The sequence below is a fragment of the Mytilus californianus genome, unplaced genomic scaffold (genome assembly GCF_021869535.1).
Source record: "Mytilus californianus isolate M0D057914Y unplaced genomic scaffold, xbMytCali1.0.p SCAF_2, whole genome shotgun sequence".
Lineage (NCBI taxonomy): Eukaryota > Metazoa > Mollusca > Bivalvia > Mytilida > Mytilidae > Mytilus > Mytilus californianus.
Genome location: NW_026262668.1, coordinates 140,510,771 through 140,536,916, shown reverse-complemented (window position 1 = coordinate 140,536,916; position 26,146 = coordinate 140,510,771). Strand labels below are relative to the sequence as shown.

The 26,146-nt window shown below is 34.6% G+C and overlaps 1 protein-coding gene across 13 annotated transcripts in view; it reads right to left on the bottom strand.

Annotated features, from left to right (window-relative positions):
- The window catches only part of LOC127731261 (integrin alpha-9-like), a 100,141-nt gene that overhangs the window by 2,182 nt on the left and 71,813 nt on the right, over positions 1-26,146 (bottom strand). For 11 of the 13 annotated variants that reach the window (XM_052240293.1, XM_052240297.1, XM_052240295.1 and 8 more), the window contains 6 exons: positions 24,045-24,535; positions 22,834-22,987; positions 19,066-19,188; positions 15,260-15,388; positions 5,813-5,902; positions 1,180-1,305 (listed from right to left, as the gene is read on the bottom strand). In XM_052240293.1, the coding sequence (XP_052096253.1) occupies positions 1,180-1,305; positions 5,813-5,902; positions 15,260-15,388; positions 19,066-19,188; positions 22,834-22,987; positions 24,045-24,535 (1,113 nt within the window). Of the gene's footprint in view, positions 1-1,179; positions 1,306-5,768; positions 5,903-15,259; positions 15,389-19,065; positions 19,189-22,833; positions 22,988-24,044; positions 24,536-26,146 lie in introns of those variants that run through there. The other 2 variants (XM_052240298.1, XM_052240306.1) reach the window with 2 other exon arrangements.

The window sequence follows — 26,146 nt, the reverse complement described above, 5'->3', positions numbered from 1 at the left end:
AATGTTGTGCTGTTACACCACTGTCCAATGTTAGGGGAGGGTTCGGCGCCCGAAAACATGTTTAACCCCGCCACATTCTGTATGTGACTGTCACTGTTTGTTGCTGTATATATCATATTTTACCTTTTTTTTTGTTTTTCGTTTATTTTTATTTTACATAGATCAGGCCTTTCGATTTCTCATTTGAATTGTTTTACATTTGTCAACCTATAGTATAGCTTGTCATATGGTACGGGTTTCGCCCATTGTTGAAGGTCGTTCGGTGACCTATAGTTAAATTCTAGGCACTGGCTACGGTTACACTGAAATGTAACAATAATAAAAAAAGTTATTGTTACAGTGGAGACTAATTGCCGGAATGCAGGGTTGGGTAAGGAACTGATTAATTACAAATGTAACAATAATATTCGTGTCTACGGTTACGTTGTGTTATTGTTACGTTTGATTTATTAAACTTTAACCTTCTACAGTTTTGTTGCTTAATTATTAGTATTAATATAATCATTATTATTATTATCATTATTATTATTATACAACAAATAGTATTTAAATAGTTTTATGTATTAATTGTTTAAATGTTCTTCAAGATCCTACTACAGTTTAGTAGTGCCAAAGGCGAAAAATATAGTTCAATATTTTGATGTTAAGAAGAAAAGTGTTCACTTCTATGTATTTAACTGCACACCTACCCTTATTACTGTCATTATACTTTGAACAATGGATGAATGGATACCTATTATTATAACTGCCTTGTAAATAAAAATTTAAAAAAAATGTATGCAATATTTTAAAATTCAAATAAAAGTTTTTTAAGTTTTGTTTAAATACATATTACTAGTTCCAGCATACATTGGAGTGCATTAGCGTAACAATAACACAACGTAACCGTAGACACAAATATTATTATTACATTCGTAATTAAACGGTCTCCAATGTAACAATAACTTTTATTATTATTGTTACATTTCAATGTAACCGTGGCCAGTGCCTAAATTCTACGTCGTTCGGTCTCCGGTGGAAATATGTCTCATTGACAATCATACCACATCTTTTTATTTGTACATTCTTAATGGTTATGTATCTTAATAACAGAATATTTCTATTTTATGTATAGATCATTCCGATTTGAAACTTCGATTATGGTTATTCTACGTACGTGTGCATGTATATTGTTCATACCTTCCATAAAACTACACCAAGTATTACAAGTAATGCCAAACCTCCTAAACATCCACCAATAATTATCCAAAGTGATATTCTGCCAGTTTCCGCAGCAAAATCCTTTGGAAAAATCTCAGACGTCACCTTAAAATAATTTAAATGCAGGAATTACACTATCAAACACAATTCATTGTAAGTACCCGATTTTGTGTTAAATACTTGTTGTACAATCTTTAGTTTACGATTAAGTGATTTAATGACTTTCGATTCTTATTTCGTTGACTTTGTTTTTGCCATGGCGTTGTCTTTTTTTTTTTTAATAATCATTCATTCTGGTTTTTGATTCCTTCTTGATATCTTTTCATTCTCTCGTTTTTCAGTCACATATCTATAACTGCTTATATAATAGTTTTCTGTTTCTGTTTCTTTTTTTATTACCTGCTGGCACTTATTTTTTTTTACAGGCTACAGGCTATAATTTGTGTAGTATTAAGTTTTTTTCAAGTATATGATTCTGTATATTATATGGTTTTGTATAGTATATGTTTAAGCATAGTGTGGTTTTGTATGTTATATGGTTTTGTATAGTATATGGTTAAGGATAGTGTGGTTTTGTATGTAATATAGTGTTGTATAGTATATGGTTTTGTATAACATATGGTTTTGTATAGTATATGGTTTTTTTATGGTATGTGGTTGTGTATAGTATGTGGTTGTGTAAAGTATATGTTTTTGTACAAAATATGGTTGTCTTTACATTATAGTGTATTGTTGTAGTATATAGTATATGGTTTTGTATAGTATATGGTTTTGTATAGTATATGATTTTGTATATCATAGGTGTAGTATAGTATATGATTTTTTATAGTATATGGTATTATATAGTATATGGTTTTGTATAGAATATGGTTTTGTATTATGTGGTTTGTATATCATATGGTTTTGTACATCATATGGTTTTGTGTAGTATATGGTTTTGTATAGAATGCTGTTGTGTATAGTGTGTCGTTTTGTGTAGTATGTGGTTTTGTACAGTATATGGTTTTGTATTATGTGGTTTGTACAGTATATGGTTTTGTGTAGTATATGGTTTTATATAATATATGTTTTTGTATAGTATATGGTTAAGAATAGGTAATGGATTTGTATAAAATGTGGTTTTGTATAGTATATAGTTTTGTATAGTATATGGTTTTGTGTAGTCTATGGTTTTATATAATAAATGGTTTTGTATAGTATATGGTTCTGTAGTATATGTTTTTTTTTTATATAAACACTTCACATATTCAGCTGATTTTTGTCGAGCCTTCGACTTTAGTCGAAAAAGCGAGACATAGCGATCGTACGTTCCGTCGTCGTCGTCGTCGTTGTCGTCGGCGGCGTCCACAAATATTCACTCTGTGGTTAAAGTTTTTGAAATTTTAATAACTTTCTTAAACTATCCTGGATTTCTACCAAACTTGGACAGAAGCTTGTTTATGATCATAAGATAGTATCTAGAAGGAAATTTTGGAAAAATAAATCCATTTTTTTCGTATTTTACTTATAAATGGACTTAGTTTTTCTGCCGGGAAATATTACATTCACTCTGTGGTTAAAGTTTTTAAAATTTTAATAACTTTCTTATACTATTTTGGATTTGTACCAAATTTGGACAGAAGCTTGCTTATGATCAAAAGCTAGTATCTAGAAGGAAATTTTGTAAAAAAATAAATCCATTTTTTCCGTATTTTACTTTTAAATGGACTTAGATTTTCTGCCAGGAAACAACATATTCACTCTGTGGTTAAAGTTTTTAAAATTTTAATAACTTTCTTATACTATTTTGGATTTGAACCAAACTTGGACAGAAGCTTGTTTATGATCAAATGCTAGTATCTAGAAGGAAATTTTGTTTTCTTCCAGTTAACATTACATTCAGTCTGCATTTAAATTTTTTTAAACATTTATTGGATTCATAAACTCTCCTGGATTTTTACCAAACTTGGACAGAAGCTTCTTACAATCAGAAGATAGTATCAAGAGGAATATTTTTATTGATTTACTACCTCATTTTTGTTGAGCCTGCGATTAACAGAAAAGTAGGCGAGACACTGGGTTCCGCGGAACCCTTACAAATTTTTAGTATGTGAGTCTACTATGATGAGTTACATAGATGCTGATTTTTGCCGAAATTACAGACTGTGGACTTCCACTCATAAAAATGGCTTCAAGCAAACGGGGCCATTCATGTCGTTCCGACACATCTAGTTTTACTGAATTTACCCCTATACTTAACACAGACTCAGAAATATACAATTTATCTCCTACATAAATTCGCATGCATATTTATCTTTACGCAAACACTATGTCGATTTCCCTTAATTGAAATTAAAATTGAAAAATAAAACCAACAGAACCGTTATTCATATTTTAATGCATGACAAAAAAAACATTAGTGCGTTAGAGCCTGAGAAAAATGTATAAAATTGTTGCATTCATGGATGCAATTGAAAGGTTCTAAGTGTTGCATTAAAGGATGGAATTGTAAGGTTCTAAGTGTTGCATTAAAGGATAGAACTAAAAGGTTCTAAGTGTTGCATTCAAGGATGGAATTGTAAGGTACTAAGTGTTGCATTCATGGATGAAATTGTAAGGTACTTAGTTTTGCATTCAGGGATGGAATTGTAAGGTACTAAGTGTTGCATTCAAGAATGGAATAGTAAGGTACTAAGTGTTGCATTCAAGGATGGAATTGTACGGTACTAAGTGTTGCATTCAAGGATGGAATTGTACGGTACTAAGTGTTGCATTCAAGAATGCAATTGAAAGGTTCTAAGTGTTGCATTAAAGGATGGAATTGTAAGGTTCTAAGTGTTGCATTAAAGGATAGAACTAAAAGGTTCTAAGTGTTGCATTCAAGGATGGAATTGTAAGGTACTAAGTGTTGCACTCAAGGATGGAATTGTAAGGTACTAAGTGTTGCATTCATGGATGAAATTGTAAGGTACTTAGTTTTGCATTCAGGGATGGAATTGTAAGGTACTAAGTGTTGCATTCAAGAATGGAATAGTAAGGTACTAAGTGTTGCATTCAAGGATGAAATTGTACGGTACTAGGTGTTGCATTCAAGGATGGAATTGTACGGTACTAAGTGTTGCATTCAAGAATGCAATTGTAAGGTACTAAGTGTTGCATTCAAGGATGGAATTTTAAGGTACTAAGTGTTGCATTCAAGGATAGAATTGTATAGTAGTCAGAGCCTGAAATGTTACATTAAAGGATAGAATTGTATAGGAGTCAGTGCCTGGGATGTTGCATTCAAGGATAGAATTGTACAGTAGTCAGTGTCTGAGATGTTGCATTCAAGGATAGAATTGTATAGTAGTCAGTGTCTGAGATGTTGCTTTCAAGGATAGAATTGTATAGTAGTCAGTACCTGAGATGTTGCATTCAAGGATAGAATTGTATAGTAGTCAGTACCTGAGATGTTGCATTCAAGGATAGAATTGTATAGTAGTCAGTGCCTGAAATGTTTTATTAAAGGATAGAATTATATAGTAGTCAGTACCTGAGATTTTGCATTCAAGGATAGAATTGTATAGTAGTCAGTGTCTGAGATGTTGCATTCAAGGATAGAATTGTATAGTAGTCAGTACCTGAGATGTTGCATTCAAGGATAGAATTGTATAGTAGTCAGTGCCTGAGATGTTGCATTCAAGGATATAATTGTATAGTAGTCAGTGCCTGAGATGTTGCATTGAAAGATAGAATTGTAAAGTAGTCAGAGCCTGAGATGTTGCATTCAAGGATATAATTGTATAGTAGTCAGTACCTGAGATGTTGCATCCAAGAATAGAATTGTATAGTAGTCAGTGCCTGAGATGTTGCATTCAAGGATTGAATTGTGTAGTAGTCAGTACCTGAAATGTTGCATTCAAGGATTTAATTGTGTAGTAGTCAGTGCCTGAGATGTTGCATTAAAGGATAGAATTGTATATTAGTCAGTGCCTGAGATGTTGCATTCAAGGATAGAATTGTATAGTAGTCAGTGCCTGAGATGTTGCATTCAAGGATAGAATTGTATAATAGTCAGTACCTGAGATGTTGCATTCAAGGATAGAATTGTATAGTAGTCAGTACCTGAGATGTTCCATTCAAGGATAGAATTGTATAGTAGTCAGTATCTGAGATGTTGCATTCAAGGATAAAAATGTGTAGTAGTCAGTACCTTAGATGTTGAATTGAAGGATAGAATTGTTAAGTAGTCAGTACCTGAGATGTTGCATCCAAGGATAGAATTGTATAGTAGTCAGTACCTGAAATGTTGCATCCAAGGATTTAATTGTGTAGTAGTCAGTACCTGAAATGTTGCATTCAAGGATTTAATTGTATAGTAGTCAGTACTTGAAATTTTGTATTCAAGGATATAATTGTGTAGTAGTCAGTGCCTGAAATGTTGCATTCAATGATTTGATTGTGTAGTAGTCAGTACCTGAGATGTTTCATTCAAGGATATAATTGTGTAGTAGTCAGTGTCTGAGATGTTTCATCCAAGGATAGAATTGTATAGTAGTCAGTACCTGAGATGTTGCATCGAAAGGATAGAATTGTATAGTAGTCAGTACCTGAAATGTTGCATTCAAGGAGTTAATTGTGTAGTCGTCAGTACCTGAAATGTTGCATTCGAGGATTTGATTGTATAGTCTCTCCTACTTGTTGTTATGACTTCTCCAGTTGATTTGAATAGAATAGCGGATACCTGAAATAACACGTTCCCTTTTTCTCAGTACATTGTTTATCATGAAATTAATATGAAGCTCGGATATGCTTACTATGTTTGAATATATAGTGTAACTTCTGGTATTTCCTGTATATAATTTTTAATCTTGTATACCTGCGTTCTTTGGTGGGGCTTGGTCTCTGGTGGAGAATTGTCTCATTTACCCCTTTTCTAAGTACATTGTTTATCATGAAATTTATATGAAGCTCGGATATGCTTACCATTTTTGAATATATAGTGTAACTTCTGGTATTTCCTGTATATAATTTTTAATATTGTATACCTGCGTTCATTTGGTAGGGTTTGGTCTCTGATAGAGAATTGTCTCATTTGCTATCATACCACATCTTCTTGTTTTTATATTAAGACACTGTATTTGTCCAATTGGTATTTTCTGTCTGTTTGTAAAGGCTAACTAAACGTACTCATAACACTCTATTTGCCCAATTGGTATTTTCTGTCTGTTTGTAAAGGCTAACTAAACGTACTCATAACACTGTATTTGTCCAATTGGTATTGCTGTCTGTTTGTAAAGGCTTACTAAACGTACTCATAACACTCTATTTGTCTAATTGGTATTTTCTGTCTGTTTGTAAAGGCTAACTAAACGTACTCATAACACTCTATTTGTCCAATTGGTATTTTCTGTCTGTTTGTAAAGGCTAACTAAACGTACTCATAACACTCTATTTGTCCAATTGGTATTTTCTGTCTGTTTGTAAAGGCTAACTAAACGTACTCATAACACTCTATTTGTCCAATTGGTATTTTCTGTCTGTTTGTAAAGGCTAACTAAACGTACTCATAACACTCTATTTGTCCAATTGGTATTGCTGTCTGTTTGTAAAGGCTAACTAAACGTACTCATAACACTCTATTTGTCCAATTGGTATTGCTGTCTGTTTGTTAAGGCTAACTAAACGTACTCATAACACTCTATTTGTCCAATTGGTATTTTCTGTCTGTTTGTATAGGCTAACTAAACGTATTAATAACACTGTTATTAAACTGATATTGTTGTTTTTAAATTATATCATGCGTTCCGTTTGCCTGTGGGATACGCCTGATCACTTTTTGTTTTAGCATTAGCGACTGTGTTTCATCGCAACCGGAAATTGGGTACTATCGAAGCGGTGAAAAAGGACAAAAAATAAACAAGTTTAGATCTTCTTCCATTTAAATCATTCCAATTAGTATTAACGAAAAATAACGACAATTTCACGGTATGTCCGAATTCATTAGCCAGAATATATCTTAAGAAGGCTAGTGTAGATTTAATGTGGAGCAGGATCTGCTTACCCTTCCGTGACACCTGAGATCACCCCCAGATTTGGTGGGGTTCGTGTTGCTCAGTCTTTAGTTTTCTTTGTTGTGTTTTGTGTACTATTGTTTGTCTGTTGGTTTATTTCTTTTTTAGCCATGGCGTTGTCAGTTTATTTTCGACTTATGAGTTTGAATGTCCCTCTGGTATCTTTCGCCTCTCTTTTAATTAACATGGTACAATTTATTTCATTTTGCTTTAAATAGTGAATGCTAAATGTTTGAAATCTGAATATTTTGTTTCCAAGTACTATAAAAAATGTTACAAAAATGTATGTTATTAAAAGAAATGAATAGGTACCAAAGTTAAGTTAACAGCGATTAGACACTCTATGGCATGATGAGTATGAGTAAAAATGACAAGGCGACGAAAGACAACCGATCACGAAATTTTCAGGTACTTGGTGTACATGTTATACACTAAATACTGTCTTTGTCAGGTACTAGATGCACATGTTATACACTAAATATTGTCTTTGTTTGGTACTTATTAGCACAAAAACATAAAGCAGCATACATTAAGAAAAATATTTCACAAGCGTTAACCTCATCAAATTGATTGAAATGGTTTAAATAAAAGAAGATCTTAACTTGCTTATTTTTTGTCCTTTCTCACCGCTTCAATAGTACCTAATTTCCTGAGGCGATGAAACACAGTGGCTATAGTAATACTAAAACAAAAAGTGATCAGGCGTATCCCACAGGCAAACCAAAGCAAAAAATAATAAAACAACAAGAACATTTTAATTACAGTGTTCTAAGTACGTTTATTTAGTCTTTACAAACAGAGACAGAAAATACCAATTGGACAATTACAGTATTCTAAGTACGTTTTTTTTAGACTTTACAAACAGCCAGGAAAGAGTGAAACACAGTTTAATAACGAGCCTGCGGGGTAAAGAAAGACAATCGACTTCGAAATGCATAGTCACTGCTTTGTTTTTAGTATTCACGTGACTGATGCCTGATGAATACTCCTATTTACTCCTATGCTTTTTAGTAATGGCGTTACTTAGGCCTGATGAATACGCCTATTCACTCCTATGCTTTTGGGTAATGACGTTACTTATGCCTGATGAATACGCCTATTCACTCCTATGCTTTTGAGTAATGACGTGGCTGATGCCTGATGAATACGCCTATTCACTCCTATGCTTTTGAGTAATGACGTGACTGATGCTTGATGAATACACCTATGCAATCCCAGGCTTTTTTGTAATGGCGTTACTTATGCCTGATGAATACGCCTATTCACTCCTAGGCTTTTTAGTAATAAAATTACTTATGCCTGTTGAATACGCCTAGTCACTGCTACGTTTTATGTATTGAAGTTTCTGATGCCTGACAAATATGCCTAGTCACTGCTATGCTTTCTGTATAGACGTTTCTGGTGCCTGATAAATATGCATATTCACTGCTATGCTTTTTGTAATGACGTTACTAATGCCTGATGAATATGCATATTCACTGCTATGCTTCTTGTATTGTCGTTTCTGAGGCCCAATAGATATGATTATTCACTGCTATGCTTAAAAAGTTTTATTATCGACGTGACTGATGCTTGTTGAATATGCATAGTCATTAGTCCTGATGCCTGGTGAATATGCATAGTCATTAGTCCTGATGCCTGATGAATATATAAACATAAGATGTGGTATAACTGCTAATGAGACATCACTCCACCAGAGACCGAATGACATAGAAGTTAACAACTATAGTTCACCGTACGGTTTCATCAATGAGCAAAACCCATACCGCATAGTCAGCTATAAAATGCCCCAAAATGACAAATGTAAAACCACTCAAACGAGAGAACCAACGGCCCGATTTATGTAAAAATCAATGAACGAAATACAAATATGGTATACAGCAACAAACGACAACCACTGCATTACAGGATCCTGACTCTGGACAGGCACATACAGAAGATGTGGTGGTGTTTAACATGTTAGCGGGTGCCCAACCCTTCCCCTAACCTGAACAGTGGTATAGCAGTACAACATATGAACAAACCATAAAAATCAGTAGAAAAGGGCTTAATGTCTAGTCACTGCTATTCTTTTTGTATTGACGTTACTGATGCCTGATGAATGTGCATATTCACTACTATGCTTTTAGTATTGACGTTACTGATGCCTAATGAATATGCATATTCACTACTATGCTTTTAGTATTGACGTTACTGATGCCTAATGAATATGCATATTCACTACTATGCTTTTAGTATTGACGTTACTGATGCCTAATGAATATGCATATTCACTACTATGCTTTTTGTATTGACGTTACTGATGCCTGATGAATATGCATATTCACTACTATGCTTTTAGTATTGACGTTACTGATGCCTGATGAATATGCATATTCACTACTATGCTTTTAGTATTGACGTTACTGATGCCTAATGAATATGCATATTCACTACTATGCTTTTTGTATTGACGTTACTGATGCCTGATGAATATGAATATTCACTACTATGCTTTTAGTATTGACGTGTATGATGCATTTTAAATACGCCTTGTCACTGTTACGCTTTTTGTATTGACGTTTCTGATGCATGTTGAATACGCTTAGTCACTGCTATGCTTTTTGTATTGACGTTTCTGATGCATGTTGAATACGCCTAGTCACTGCTATGCTTTTTGTATTGATGTTTGTGATAACTCATAAATATACGCATATTCACTGCTATGCTTTTTATTATTGGCGTTACTAGTTACATGTAGTAGGTATAGTGTCCGGTTGGGATCGTGTGTTTTCGAGTGATTTGATCGGGTTTTTTCGAGTGCGACCACGTTTTTTCAAGTGAATATGATCAAAAATGTAAACAAACAGACATCCATTCTAGTAAGACGTTAAAAAAAAAGACACATGAACCTAATATACAAGATCATACAAGGTTAATAAGTATTTGATAAAAAGATATTATCAATCCTACATTTTGTTGTTTTAAAAACTTTTATTTCAGTCTTACAATGCTTTATTCCAAAATATAGATTAAAGCTATTTCTATACACATACCGATGCAAATGTCAAAGGAAATGCATACATGGAATCTATATATACTTAGGTATACAGACTTTTACAAAAATTCTTGTCATTGCATCGATATGAACATTTTGGAGAGTAAATTCATTTTTATATGTCCGTGTATTTTCGAGAGCAGTCCGTGTATTTTCGAGTGCGTCCGTATGAAAAAGGAAAAAAATCCTATGGTTAAAAAAGTAATATGTCCGTGCATTTCCGTTTAAAACAATGAAAAGATTCTAATAAAGAAATCTTCAAAACATGAAACAAATGTCAAGTTTGATAATGCTGTATTAACACGTACTTTTCATTATTGTGCATTTGTATATACATTTATTAATTAACTACCCTGTTACTAGACTTAATATGAAGAAAACTGCTATACAAAAGTGTCAACTCGGCCAATAATGATTTTTTTTTTCGTATTGGCCGAGTTCTAATCCAGCCAATACAGGATTTCGGAACGTCTCTAGATTGTAGATCGAAAGTCAGGACGAACAACAACACAGATATAAACTGTCGTTTGGAAGACTTTGTTTTAATTACAAACCATAAACATGACAAAACTTTCAGTGGGGCACATATTTCAAGCTGGAGACGGTCACATTCATTGAAAAAAGCTTTTTGTTAGCAGATAATATAATTATTTCAGGTTCGTGCAACGAACCAGGCATTTGAATTGTTGAAGGGTGGCCTGTAATTGTTGAAGTCTTTGTTCTTTGGTCAGTTGGTCTATAGATAGTTGTCTCATTAGCTTTTCAACTTCTAGTTTTATTTAATCCTTTTGTTTCGGCGTCTCTCTTGCAAGGCAGTATCTTTACAATTACTATTAATGTGCTACGTCTAAATATGAATTGTAAAACTTTATAGCAACTGAAAAGAGTTAGAAATTCATCAAAAATGTAGAAGACACCTCGAAACAGCATTAGATCAGTTGACTATGTAGCTTATAAAAGGAAACTCAGATTTGGGTAGTATCATTTCAAGGTAAAAAATGCTAAACCATTGTGAAATAAAATAAAACACAAACTGTAGTTAATTAATACAGATATCGGTACGTGATTATTTCTGTATTGGCCCTGTTATTTGTTTCGCCATCACAGCAAGCCTCGGACCAATAACAAGGCCAATACAGAAATAATCACGTAATAATCATGGTAATATCATATTAGTATTGTTGTTCTCCAATTCTTATAAATAACATGGACGTAAGAATACTTAAATTTGGAAATATCAAATATGTCACCCAAGTAAAGACTGTTCACATCATGCACGTCCACTGTAATCACAGGTTTACGTATGTTTGGATCGACCCAAAATGTCCACACCCGTGTGCCCATGTTTATAGATTCACACATACGTTTACCGATGTCGATTCCATACAGTAAATTTACGTGATGTGAACAATCTTTATGTGAGCACCGTCATGTTGGATCAAGACGGATGTACACATAGTGTGTAAAGCGGGTAAATGTGTGTTTTTTAACAGAAACTTCAATTTGTACATCCTAAATGTGTCTTGATGGTAATATGTTTTATTGTTCTAGAAATGGAAAACAAGAACAATGTTTAAATGCTCCTACTGTGAAGAGGAGTCTGATCAAGCGTATGTTATGCTTGGTCACATAGAAATAAAGCTCCGTCATAGCTTTCTTTCAATCAGAAATGAAAAGAATAAAAATTAACAATGTATCTTTGTGAGGTATACGCATATTATACACACATTTCGTTTTCATTTTATTTTATTTCAAAAGGATCGTATTAAAGCTTATTGATTATTTATTTCATTGTTTATTAAATACATTGGATAACTCCCCCAGGTTAATCATCTGCTCTGGAGTCAGTACTGACATGATTAATAACAAAGCTTTCTTAAATTGTTTACCTCCAAGGGGGACTGGGGAAAAGAAATATGGTCACTAAATAAAGTACTCTTCCGACCGGCATTAAAACCCTTGCCAAATTGGTCTGTGCTGGATGTACAAGTACACAGTCACGTCTGGTCTGAATGGGCGTGTAGAGAGCGTCCCATGCTCTCTGCAAGTTAACAAGCCTTGCAACAACTCTTTCAGGGGTCTGAAGGTGGCCTGTTGCAAGGCAAAATTTCTGTCCCTATTCAATATACACTCAGTTTGTAGTGGCAGTCTAAATTTCCTGACCTTCATCCCGAAAGGCTACTTCTACAAGACCTACCTATTGTATTTATTGTTAATATGTTCTCGTCCTGAACATGCATGAAATGTTTGCCACTGGAAGTTAAGCAACCAACAATTAATCATCTTAATTTGTCTGTTTATAAATTGCAAACAAATTGCAAAATTGAACCTTAGATGGAGACCTTTTTTATGTGCCTTTTGGTAATAGAGCTGTTCAACTGTTTCGTATCTTTTAATCTCTGGCTGTCACATTTTCGGCTTTGAGCGTTCAGGATGTAAAAACCAGACCGCTTGTTAAAAAACCTGGACGTTTTGAATGTTGCTCTCGAAAAAAAACGGACAATGTAAAACGCTGACTTTTAAGAGAAATTCAAGGAAATTGTGCGTATCTTGTTCCCCTATAGTAATCAGATTGAGACGAACAGCCATGAATAAAACTATTATACTTACAAAATAGCAGTAAATTGATCTGATCGCATGTAATGTCACTAGAAAAAACCTGATCTACACTCGAACAAAAGTGGACCGATTCACTTGAAAAAACACGATCTCAGCCGGACACTATACCTACCGCGTTACTTATGCTTGTTAATTTTATAGGTCTGGTCACTGCTATGTTTTAGTATTGAGGATACTTATGCCTGAAGAATACGCCTATTCACTGCTATGCTTTTAGTATTGATGTAACTTTTGCCTGATGAAAATGCGTTTTTTTTTTCTCCCATTTCCATTGTCCGCGGAGTGGGGCTTATGGACATACGATACAGTTTGGAGCCCAGGATGATTTTTGGACGATAATTTGTATACAAGCTATAATGTATCAGCAATTCAAATTTGAAATAAAAACAAACCTTCATACGCTACTTTTAGAGATAAATGGGTCGAAATTTTAGACGTTTTCTTCGAAATATCATCCTTTTAACAGGCATACCTAGATTTTTTTTGTTTGAAAAGATAAACACAATAGAAAAGAGAATGGAAAATCAGCCCAAGGCTACTTATGGGTCTTCAAGCAGAGAGCCGATTTTCAGAAAAAAAAACATTTGGAATATCTTTTTAAAATAAGTATGCTCTATATTTGTGTTACAATTCTTTGAAAATAATTCATTTTTATCAAATTTTCATGATTTTAGAAAACAAAAACAAAAACGGCATTTTTAATGTAAAAAAATCATCGGTGATTTGTTCATGAAAAATGGTATAGATAATCTTCATACATTATCAAGCCATTTTGATAAAGATAAGTCCATGAACTATTTTTCAAGCTAACTATTAAAATCAGTCGAAAATGTCATCTTTTTCTTCACAGTTTGACGTCTCGATAGATAAAATTTCGAAAACAGTGACGAGATGTTCCAAAAGAGATGCGATACAGGAGGTGTGATACAGAGTATACGATACAGGTCTGGAGTTTCCATCTTTATCAAATATTCAAAATCGCAGTAACAAGTACGAAATGTATGATAAAGAAACATTTTATGAATATATGGAAATTTATATACGATCCGGGTAAACTTATCAATCCTTTAAATAAACTTATTCTAAAAGGTTACAAATTCAACACTGTAATTAGATCTTTGAATGTTGTTTTTATTAGTATAAATATTGATTTTGTTATCAGTAAATTAAAATCATACTAAATAGTTTTGTTATACACATATGCACTTTAGCGATACTACAATCTGTCGATACCTTTATTTTGGCATTGCACAAGGTGATGTTTTTCTCTGATCGTAAATGACGTCTTTACACTAAATCCATTGGATGTTATGTATACTGATTGATATTTTAGTCTTAGATACATGATTTTTTTTTTTTAGTTGTCATTGGCTTTGAACTAGCTGTCAGTAACTGCGAGTACTCTCAGATCTGTACTTAGTGTCCTTCTTGTTAGGGATGAGGGATGGATAAATACCCTGCCACGTTTGGTCCGTGTTATTGTGTGATTTTATCTGCTTTGTATCCATTTGATGAGTTAAGCTTTTTTTCAACTGATTTTTATAGTTTGTTCTTATGTTGTGCTGTTACACTGTCCCCGGTTAGGGGGAGGGTTGGGCGCTTACAAATATGTTTTATGTGCCTCTCCCAACTCAGTAGCCTGTAGTTTAGTGGTTGTCGTCGGTTCATGTCTGTCATATTTGTTTTTCGTAAATTGTTTTGTTATACATTAGGCCATTGGTTTTCTCAAATGAATTGTTTCATAATTTTTATGTCGGGGCCTTTTATAGCCGACTATACGGTATGGTTCTTTTTTTCATTGTTGAAGGCCGTACGGTTGCCTATTATTTCTTACATCCGCTTAATTTGAACTTTGGTGGATAGTTGTCTCATTGGCAATCATACCTCATCTCCTTATTTTTATATTAAAGCAATTTAAACACAAAAAGAGGCGGGATTTTCTCGCTGTGTTGAAGACCCATTGGTGGCCTTCGGCTGTTTTGCGCTCTTTGGTCGGGTTGTTGTCTCTTTAACACATTCCCCATTTCCATTCTCAATTTTATTATACATGCCACAAGCGCCGGTGGTTCAGTAAAAAATTTAATGATACAAATGTAATGTTAAGACGTTAGTAAAACAACAATCATATAACAAACACAGGGCAAATAACGAAAAATAATGACAATTGTTCGCAAAACCATATTAGGTGCAAAGATAAATGCACGATATAAAAAAAGAAATAGAACATATATAAAACTTAAATTTAAACGTTTGTGAAAAATGAATTTCCCTATTTCTATGAAAATTAGTTGGTCTCAATTCTTCATTCGGGCAAAATGTTTTCAAAAGTTAGTAAAAGGATGTATTGCAGAAAACCCCAATTTTCACTTACCTTATCAAATATTAAATCACTTTCTTGAAGAACAACCTTAAATTCAATCTGAATGGTTTCGTCAGGGTCTACTTGTTTGATTGTGACGTCATAAATTACATTCATGGTTTCGTCAACAGTATCACATGACTGAAAAAATATTAGAAAATTATGTAACATACTGCAAAGTAATTTGATTTTTTCTTATAAAGTAATCGGTCAGAATTGACGTTTTTTTCTTCCAATAACTTTTTGTTCGTAATGGTTTTCTTCTTTTTTTCCCTTCTTTTTGACGTTTTTCTACCCCCTTTTTGAAAGATTCTATTTTTTACGTGTATACAACCAAATTAAAAATAATTATATCTCAAAATGCTATATTTGCATTTGGCCTTCTCCAAAACAGCAGGAAACGACAAATATAAAACATTAAAGAAAATCGAACCAAAAAAAAGGACTGAACAAAACAACTGAATCAGTCTGAAGTCGATATAATTTATAGTAGATCATTGTAGCATTCATCATGTCATTTGCTATGCTATGACTCATGAGACAGCAGAGAACCAGATAGTGCTAAAATTACGGAAAAGTAAACGTATGGTACGGCTACCTATGCTCACTCTTTGGGGACAGGAGCAAACCAGATAATGCTAAAATTACGGAATAGTAAACGTATGATACGGCTACCTAAACGCACTCTTTGGGGACAGCAGAGAACCAGATAGTGCTAAAATTACGGAATAGTAAACGTATGGAACGACTACCTATGCTCACTCTTTGGGGACAGGAGCGAACCAGATAGTGCTAAAATTACGGAATAGTAAAGGTATGGTACGGCTACCTATACTCACTCTTTGGGGGACAGGAGCGAACCAGATAGTGCTAAAATTACGGAATAGTAAACGTATGATACGGCTACCTATACTCACTCTTTGGGGGACAGGAGCGAACCAGATAGTGCTAAAATTACGGAATAGTAAAGGTATGGTACGGCTACCTATGCTTACTCTTTGGGTACAGCAGAGAACAGATAATGCTTAAATTACGGAATAGTAAACGTATGATACGGCTACCTAAACGCACTCTTTGGGGACAGCAGAGAACCAGATAGTGCTAAAATTACGGAATAGTAAACGTATGGAACGACTACCTATGCTCACTCTTTGGGGACAGGAGCGAACCAGATAGTGCTAAAATTACGGAATAGTAAAGGTATGGAACGGCTACCTAAACTTACTCTTTGGGGACAGCAGAGAACCAGATAGTGCTAAAATTACGGAATAGTAAACGTATAGTACGGCTACCTATGCTCACTCTTTCGGGACAGGGAGCGAACCAGATAGTGCTAAAATTACGGAATAGTAAACGTATGATACGGCTACCTATACTCACTCTTTGGGGGACAGGAGCGAACCAGATAGTGCTAAAATTACGGAATAGTAAACCTATATTCACTCTTTGGGGACAGGAGCGAACCAGATAGTGCTAAAATTACGGAGTAGTAAACGTATGCATCATCTACCTATGCTCACTCTTTGAGAACAGGAGCGAACCAGATAGTGCTTAAATTACGGAATAGTAAACGTATGGTACGGCTACCTATGCTTACTCTTTGGGGACAGCAGAGAACCAGATAGTGCTTAAATTACGGAATAGTAAACGTACAGTACGGCTACCTAAACTCACTCTTTCGGGACAGCAGAGAAGCAGATAGTGCTAAAATTACGGAATAGTAAACGTGTAGTACGGCTATCTATGCTCACTCTTTGGGGACAGCAGAGAACCAGATTGTGCTGATATTACGGAATAGTAAACGTATGGTACGGCTATCTATGCTTACTCTTTGGGGACAGGAGCGAACCAGATAGTTCTAAAATTACGGAATTAGTAAACGTATGGTACGGCTACCTATACTCACTCTTTGGGGACAGGATCGAAGCAGATAGTGCTAAAATTACGGAATAGTAAACGTATGGTACGGCTACCTATGATCACTCTTTGGGGACAGGAGCAAACCAGATAGTGCTAAAATTACGGAATAGTAAACGTATGATACGGCTACCTATACTCACTCTTTGGGGACAGGAGCGAACCAGATAGTGCTAAAATTACGGAATAGTAAACGTATGGTACGGCTAGCTATGCTCACTCCTTGGGGACAGCAGAGAACCAGATAGAGGTAAAATTACGGTATAATACTAGTACATTCATCCATGGTCACACTCAGGGGACAACAGCGAAACAGAGATTGGTAAACACTATTGGATATAAATGTATGCTCAGGCTCACACTCGGGGGACAACAGCGAAACAGAGATTGGTAAACACTATTGGATATAAATGTATGCTCAGGCTCACACTCGGGGGACAACAGCGAAACAGAGATTGGTAAACACTATTGGATATAAATGTATGCTCAGGCTCACACTCGGGGGACAACAGTAAACCAGATAGTGGTAAACACTATTGGATATAAATGTATGCTCAGGCTCACACTCGGGGGACAACAGTAAACCAGATAGTGGTAAACACTATTGGATATAAATGTATGCTCAGGCTCACACTCGAGGGACAACAGTAAACCAGATAGTGGTAAACACTATTGGATATAAATGTATGCTCAGGCTCACACTCGGGGGACAACAGTAAACCAGATAGTGGTAAACACTATTGGATATAAATGTATGCTCAGGCTCACACTCGGGGGACAACATTAAACCAGATAGTGGTAAACACTATTGGATATAAATGTATGCTCAGGCTCACACTCGGGGGACAACAGTAAACCAGATAGTGGTAAACACTATTGGATATAAATGTATGCTCAGGCTCACACTCGGGGGACAACAGTAAACCAAATAGTGGTAAACACTATTGGATATAAATGTATGCTCAGGCTCACACTCGGGGGACAACAGTAAACCAGATAGTGGTAAACACTATTGGATATAAATGTATGCTCAGGCTCACACTCGGAGGACAACAGTAAACCAGATAGTGGTAAACACTATTGGATATAAATGTATGCTCAGGCTCACACTCGGGGGACAACAGTAAACCAGATAGTGGTAAACACTATTGGATATAAATGTATGCTCAGGCTCACACTCGGGGGACAACAGTAAACCAGATAGTGGTAAACACTATTGGATATAAATGTATGCTCAGGCTCACACTCGGGGGACAACAGCGAAACAGAGATTGGTAAACACTATTGGATATAAATGTATGCTCAGGCTCACACTCGGGGGACAACAGTAAACCAGATACTAGTAGTGAATATAAAAGTATGATACATCTACCTATGCTCACACTCGGGGGACAAGAGCGGACCAGATAGTAGTAAAATTATTGAGTTGTTACGTGACAGAGCTCCCATGCACACACTCGGGAGACAGTAGAAAACCAGATAGCGGAAAAAATTTAACAATAGTGACGTAGGAGACAGGATTCGCAAAAATAAAGTACTATAGAATGACACAAGAATGTTGATTACAACGGTTTTACTATGTTTCACTATTCTTATAACAGAAGATGTGGGAAGTTAACCAAAAGTATTAATGATGAGATCCGATGCTATTTACAACTTGTAGTATATCGAGGTTTTGTTCCATGTTGAAGGCCTCGTTGTGACTTGTAGACGAAGAACAGCAATACAAGTTTTGCTCCTTTGCTCTTTTTTTTAAAGCAAGAGCTTATTGTGATTATGTGTTTTAAATTAATGCATTGTATTCTTTTTTTTTCTCTCAACAAATTATGTTAAATTCAGACTACCAGGTGTTGAATGTCAATTAAAGAGATATATAACTAATATAAAATAATCGTAATCACTATTTCTCCAAACGTTGGTTTCTTTTTTTTCTGCGAAATATGAGTTTCTCCTTCATGCATCTTATCAATCTTTCTTCCATTTTCATCAACATTCCATGTTGTCTTGTCGCTTTTAGATTTAACCTAAAAATATGGAGAAGATCTTCAAATGAAATAAGATATAGAAAGTGTATTTATCAAATTGTAATCATATGACGCAAAGAGAAGCATGCTAAGTTTGTATTGGATGATATTTTGCATTTTCTAAGAAAATAGATAAAAAAAGCTTTCAAAAGCTTTCGCTAACTATTCAATCCTGAAGTTTATTCTATTAAACAATCAATCCTTAATAGGTCTTCCTAAAGTGACAGTGTTCCTTCATATCTATTTTAGGTGCGTTTCAAACAAAACAGATTAATTTGAGGATTGGTCAAGCCTTCAATATTTTTCTATATTGTGTCAGGTCAACATTTCACAAACATATTCTAATAGAATTATTCCGTGTCCAAGACCAAACATGTTGTCACGTCAAATCAGACTTGGGATGATAAATTTGCAATGGGATGTCTATAACTTACATGCTTGAAGACTGAAATTATAGTCGCAGACAAAAGAAAAATACACAGAAACAGGGACAAAAGCGCGCACAATACTTACAGGGGAAAAAGTGAAAACAGATGTCAGGGACAACAGTAACAACACATGTACAGGGACAGAGGTAACAACACAAATACATGGACAAAGGTAACAACACAAATACAGAGACAAAGGTAACAACAAAAATACAGGGACACAGTTAACAACACAAATACAGGGACTGAGATAATAACACAAATACAGGGACAAAGGTAACAACACAAATACAGGGACAAAGGTAACAACACAGGTACAGGGACAGAGGTAATAACACAAATGTATGGACAAAGGTAATAACACAAATACAGGGACAAAGGTAACAACATAGAGACAGAGACAAAAGTAACAACACATATACATAGAAAAAGGTAACTATACAGGGACAAAGGTAACATCAAAGAGAAAGAGACAAAGGTAACACACAGAGACAGAGACAAAGGTAGCAACAGAGAGACATAGACAAAAGTAACAACAAAAATATAGGGACAAAGGTAACAACACAGAGACAGTAACAAAAGTAACACCACACATACAGAGACAAAGGTAACAACACAGGGACAGGGACAAAGTATCAGCATAGAGAAAGAGACAAAGGTAACAACACAGACACAAAGACTAAGGGAACTACACGCGGACAGAGACAAAGGTAGCAACACAAAGACATAGACAAAGGTAACACTACAGGGACAGAGACAAAAGAAGCAACACAGAGACAAAGACAAAGAAAACAACACAGGTACAGAGATAAAGGTAACAAAACAGGTACAGTGATAAAGGTAACAACACAGGTACAGAGACAAAGGTAATAACACAGGTACAGAGATAAAGGTAAGAAAACAGGTATAGTGATAAAGGTAACAACACAGAGACAGTGACAAAGGTAATTACACAGGTACAGAGACAAAGGTAACAACACAGAGACACAGGCAAAGGTAACAACACAAAGATAGAGACAAACATAACGACACAAGTTAACAAACAAAAGTAACAACACAGGTCCTCAAACAAACGTAACAACACAGGTACAAGGACAAATGCAACAAAACAGGTACACGAACAAATGCAACAAAACAGGTACAGAGACGAAAGGAACAAAAAGTCAAACATAAAAATAATAAAAGAGGCACAGAAACAATAGGAACGACATGGGTATAGAGCAGAAGTCACCTCACAGGTATTGATACATAATTGACAACACAGGCATATGCACAAAAAGTAACAATACAGGTACAGGTACATCAGTAGCAACAAATGTACAAGGATAAAGGTAACAATACATACACTGAGACAAAAGTAACAATACAGGTACAGGTACATCAGTAGCAACAAATGTACAAGGATAAAGGTAACAATACATACACTGAGACAAAAGTAACAGTACTGGTACAGGTACATCAGTAGCAACAAATGTACAAGGATAAAGGTAACAATACATACACTGAGACAAAAGTAACAGCACTGGTACAGGTACATCAGTAGCAACAAATGTACAAGGATATAGGTAACAATACATACACTGAGACAAAAGTAACAGTACAGGTACAGGTACATCAGTAGCAACAAATGTACAAGGATAAAGGTAACAATACATACACTGAGACAAAAGTAACAGCACTGGTACAGGGACAAAAGTAATGATACAGGAAGAGGATCAAAAACAACGAACCAGGAAGATGGAAAAACTTAAAAAACGCAGGTACAGGAACAAAGGTCCGCTGCTATTTTATTGAAAAACACAAACGTGTTCGGAGTATTTAAGGATTTTAAATTAGCAGAAAGCAATCGGTTAAGATCTTTAAATGAAATATGGAAATAATGCAATCAATTAATAAGAGTTTTAATCTTAAAGTAAAAAATACGTGTTTTATCTTATTGCTACGATTAAAATACTTCTTGTTAGAATCATTTATTTCCCCCAACTCATTGATATAGGGGCAATAACTCATACCATCTTATTTTATGAAGGAATTTATATATAAGAGCTTTATTCTCATAGTGTATTTTTTTTTTATCTTTTTTTTTAAATTCGATCGTTAAGTTTAATTCATATTCACGCATAATCGTGTTTTCCAGTATGTGTAATCTATATGTAAAAAGTGAAATTCCGGATAATCAAATAACACCATGTCCGTTTCAACTGTATTTAGGGTTCCTTATTCAACACTCCACATAGATATCACATATACAATATCGGACAATTCTGCACAGCCTGTATCTTGAAAAAAGCTCCGTGACATATACTTTTTTGGGGGTTTATTATATTTTTGACAATATGAGGCGAAGATAGACAATAATGATGTAAAGTACATTTAGGCAGGAAACAAATTATATCCGTTTTAATCAATAACTCTCACTTGCCTTACAATAATATATTGATTTCATAACCAATTTGAACAGCCATCCATCATTATCAACATAACCGCATATTTGTTGATACTGCAGGAAGAAAAACGTAAAGGGTCATGCGCACTTCAATCTTGTTATTGATCATGTTGATATCCTATTCGAACCTCTGTTGATGCTTCAGGACGACAAAAATTTCATGCGCTCTTATACCTTAATATTGATATCCTATTCGAACCTCTGTTGATGCTACAGGGCGACAAACATGACATGAACACTTAAACCTTCATATTGATATAATAGTTTACCCAGACCTCTGTTGATGATACAGGCAGACAAACATGACATGAACACTTATACCTTCATATTGATATAATAGTTTACCCAGACCTCTGTTGATGATACTGGCAGACAAACATGTCATGTGCACTTGTACCTTAATATTGATATCCTATCCAAACCTGTGTTGATGCTTCAGGAAGACAGACATATCATGTGCACTTATACCTTAATATTGATACCCAATCCGAACCGTTGTTAATGCTACAGGAAGACGAACATGTCATATGCACTTATACCTTAATATTGATACCCAATCCGAACCGTTGTTAATGCTACAGGAAGACGAACATGTCATATGCACTTATACCTTAATATTGATCTCATACCAAAACCTTTGTTGATGCTACAGACAGACAAACATGGCATGTTCACTTATACCTTAATATCCATACCATACCTTAACCTTTGTTGATGCTTCAAGAAGACAAACATGGCATCTGCACTTATACCTTAATACTGATATCATACCCGAACTTCCAGAACTTGTGTTGATAATACCGGAAGACACACTCTGACAACAGCTATAGACATTGGGCTTGGACCCATGTTGTACACGTAATACGTGTGGAAAAATTCAATGCTGGAGATAGCTGATAGTCTTCGTTGTTCAGGATCTGAAATACTAGATAATAAAAATAAACATAACTTGAATGGTATCAACACTACCCATACGACTAATAAGTTAATAAGGCTTCCAATCGCCAGGTATGTACATAACATTTGAATAAGTTCATTACTTTCATTAACAAAGACATCCGGGGATTTGCAATCAAAGCTGAAATTTCAAAAATGAAAGTTTACTTTAAAAAAAATAACAAACAAAAAGGTACTTGTGATATTCTATACTTTAAACATAAATATAAAGATGGTGTATGGTAAATACAATCATTTACATGGTTCTTGACTTTGGGCAAGAATAAGATCTGGTTGTAGGTAAAGACAACTACTGAAAAGAACATTCACTGTGGACATGCGCATCACCATGATGTAGGCTAAAGACAAATCATTAGCAAAATTCTTGACTTTGAACCGACAAAGCAACATGGTGTAGGGTAAAGAAAACCACTGATGATGTCCTTGACCTTGGATATGCAAAACAACATCCTTAAGGGTAAGGACAAATACTGACGACGTTCTTGACCTTGGACAGGCACATCAACATGATGTAGGGTAAAGACAAACACTGTCAACGTTCTAGCCTTTAGACAGAAACAACAACATGTTGCAGGGTAAAGACACCCACCGACGATGTTCTTGACTTTCGACAGGCACATCAACATGATGTAGGGTAAAGTCAACAACGGATGATATTCTTGACCGTGGACAAGCACAACAACATGATGTAGGGTAAAGCCAACCACTGTTGATGTTCTTGATTTTGGACAAGCACAACAACATAATGTAGGGTAAAGTCAACCACTGAGGATGTTCTTGAATTTAGACAGACACAGCAACATGATACAGGATTGAGACGTACTCGAATATTTCACTATTTAATCACTATATGTCTGGTAAAATTAAAAAAAAAGTGTTAACATATTTTTGATGAATAGTGTTTGGAGTTGGTTGATTTTTGTGCCCGTGTATGTTTTTGTTTTTTGTTTTCTTATGTTTTTGTAATGGACATTCTATGATCAATCCAATCTGCGCTTTTATTTAAGGTATAATGAAATAATCACCCTGTTAGTTGAATTTCTGATACATATTGTATTGGCACTTCTAGTTGACGATTGTTGTCAGACCAATCAAAATCAGGACTGGTTGATGATACATTCACAGTATATACAACACTCCTGGTTATATGATATGCATCAATGTATTGATCTGTTAATCGGTGTCTAGAAACATTATACCGTAGGTTAAATAATCCAACTTGCTGTTGAAAGAAAGTCTTATTAAGGTTACAGTAGACAATAGAAGCATTCATTTGATCTATACAAGTTCCTAACTCGGTTCCTTCATTCTGCGGTTGATAAAAACCAAGATAATCCGTGTTGTTTGATGTTAAGATAATAAACCTTGTCCCATGAGATTGATCGTCTGAGTTGGTTACTTTCAATTGTATGTCTATTTCAACTGTTCTCCCAAAAATGATAACTTCTGGTTTTGAAGTAAGTGTCAGCTTTAAATTTGGATAGCATGTGCCGTCACAACCGGATTCAAACATCGCCTGTTAGATAAATAGATATAAGATAGATACTCTATTATCTAAAAAACTAAGTACTAAGTTAACACAAGAATAAAAGAAATGTAATTCATCAAATTATTGGTCATCTATGCTTACAAAATTAAGCTATTCTACTAAAGATTTATTTTTAATTATCATGTCCAATAGTCTTTATCTTCTTATTGCTTAATCTGGTCGGTCTGAAAGTTTTCATGTGATCTTTTGGTTTATTTGGTCGATCCGATTGTTTTCGTGTGTTTTGAATTTTCCTTAGAGTTCGGTATCTTTGTTATTTTACTTTTCGTTTCGGTGTATCTGGTCGGTCCAATAACTTTCATGTGTGTGTGTGTTTTTTTTTTAATCTGGTTGATTCTATAATTTAAATGCGTACTTGTTTTATCTATTTGGTCGATCCGATAGTTTTAATATGTTCTATTTCATTTTTTCCGGTCGGTCTGATAGTTTTGATGTGTTCTTTTGCTTAATATGCAGAAAATTTACTGCTTTATACTATATTGAACAATGTTTCATTTTTAGTTCACCTGGCCCACAGGGCCAAGTGAACTTTTCTCATCGCTTGGCGTCCGTTGTCTGTAGTCCGTCGTCCGTCGTTGTCGTCCATTAACTTTTACAAAAATCTTCTCTTCTGACACTACTGGACCAAATTTAACCAAACTTGGCCACAATCATCAACAGGGGATCTTGTTTTAAAAATGTGTCCGATGACCCCGCCTGCCAACCAAGATTGCCGACATGGCTAAACATAGAACATAGGGATAAAATTCAAGTTTTGTCTAATATTTTGAAAACCGTAATTAATAGAGAAAATCTGACAGGGGCAGAAATGTTCAGTATGTTGAGCCCTACCAATTGTCTAATTACGTCAAAACTGTTAGACTTCTTACAGGAGTTACTGAGTCCTTAAATGACAATTTTGTTTCTTCATTTTTGACTATTATCTCGAAAACTATAATAGATTCAGAGAAACTTTAAATTGCAAAAATGATCAGCAAAACAAGATCTACAATAAGTCTAACATGATCGAAATCGTCAGTCGACTCCTTATTAGAGTTATTGCCCTTTGATGACGTTTTTTTACCATTTTTTGCGTTTTTGCCTTAGATCTTAAACAATTTTATAGATAGATAGAATTTAAATAAGCAAAAATGATTAGAAAGACAATATCTACAATTAAGGCAATATGGAGGAAATTGTACGACGATTCATTATTTGGAATTATTGCTCTTTAATGTCAATTTTTACCAGTTGTTTTACGTTTTGTCTTATATGATAAAAATCATAATAGATAAATAGAAACTTTAAATAACAAAAATTCGTGAGAGGTTCCGCGGTGTAAAAGTATAATGTTGACTTAAAAAGTGAGTCCATTTATCAGTAAAAATACAGAACTTAAAAGAAAATTCAAACTTTTTCTTTAGATGCTATTTCATGGTCTTGAAGATTAGCGTATGTCGAAGTTTCATAACAATCCATGAAGGTTTGCAAATTTATCATGTCAAAAAAGTTTAATCCCAGACTGTCTGTAAATGGAAAAGTAAAAAACTAAGTCCATCTATCAGAAAAATACCCAAAAGAAAAAGAAAATATTTTCAA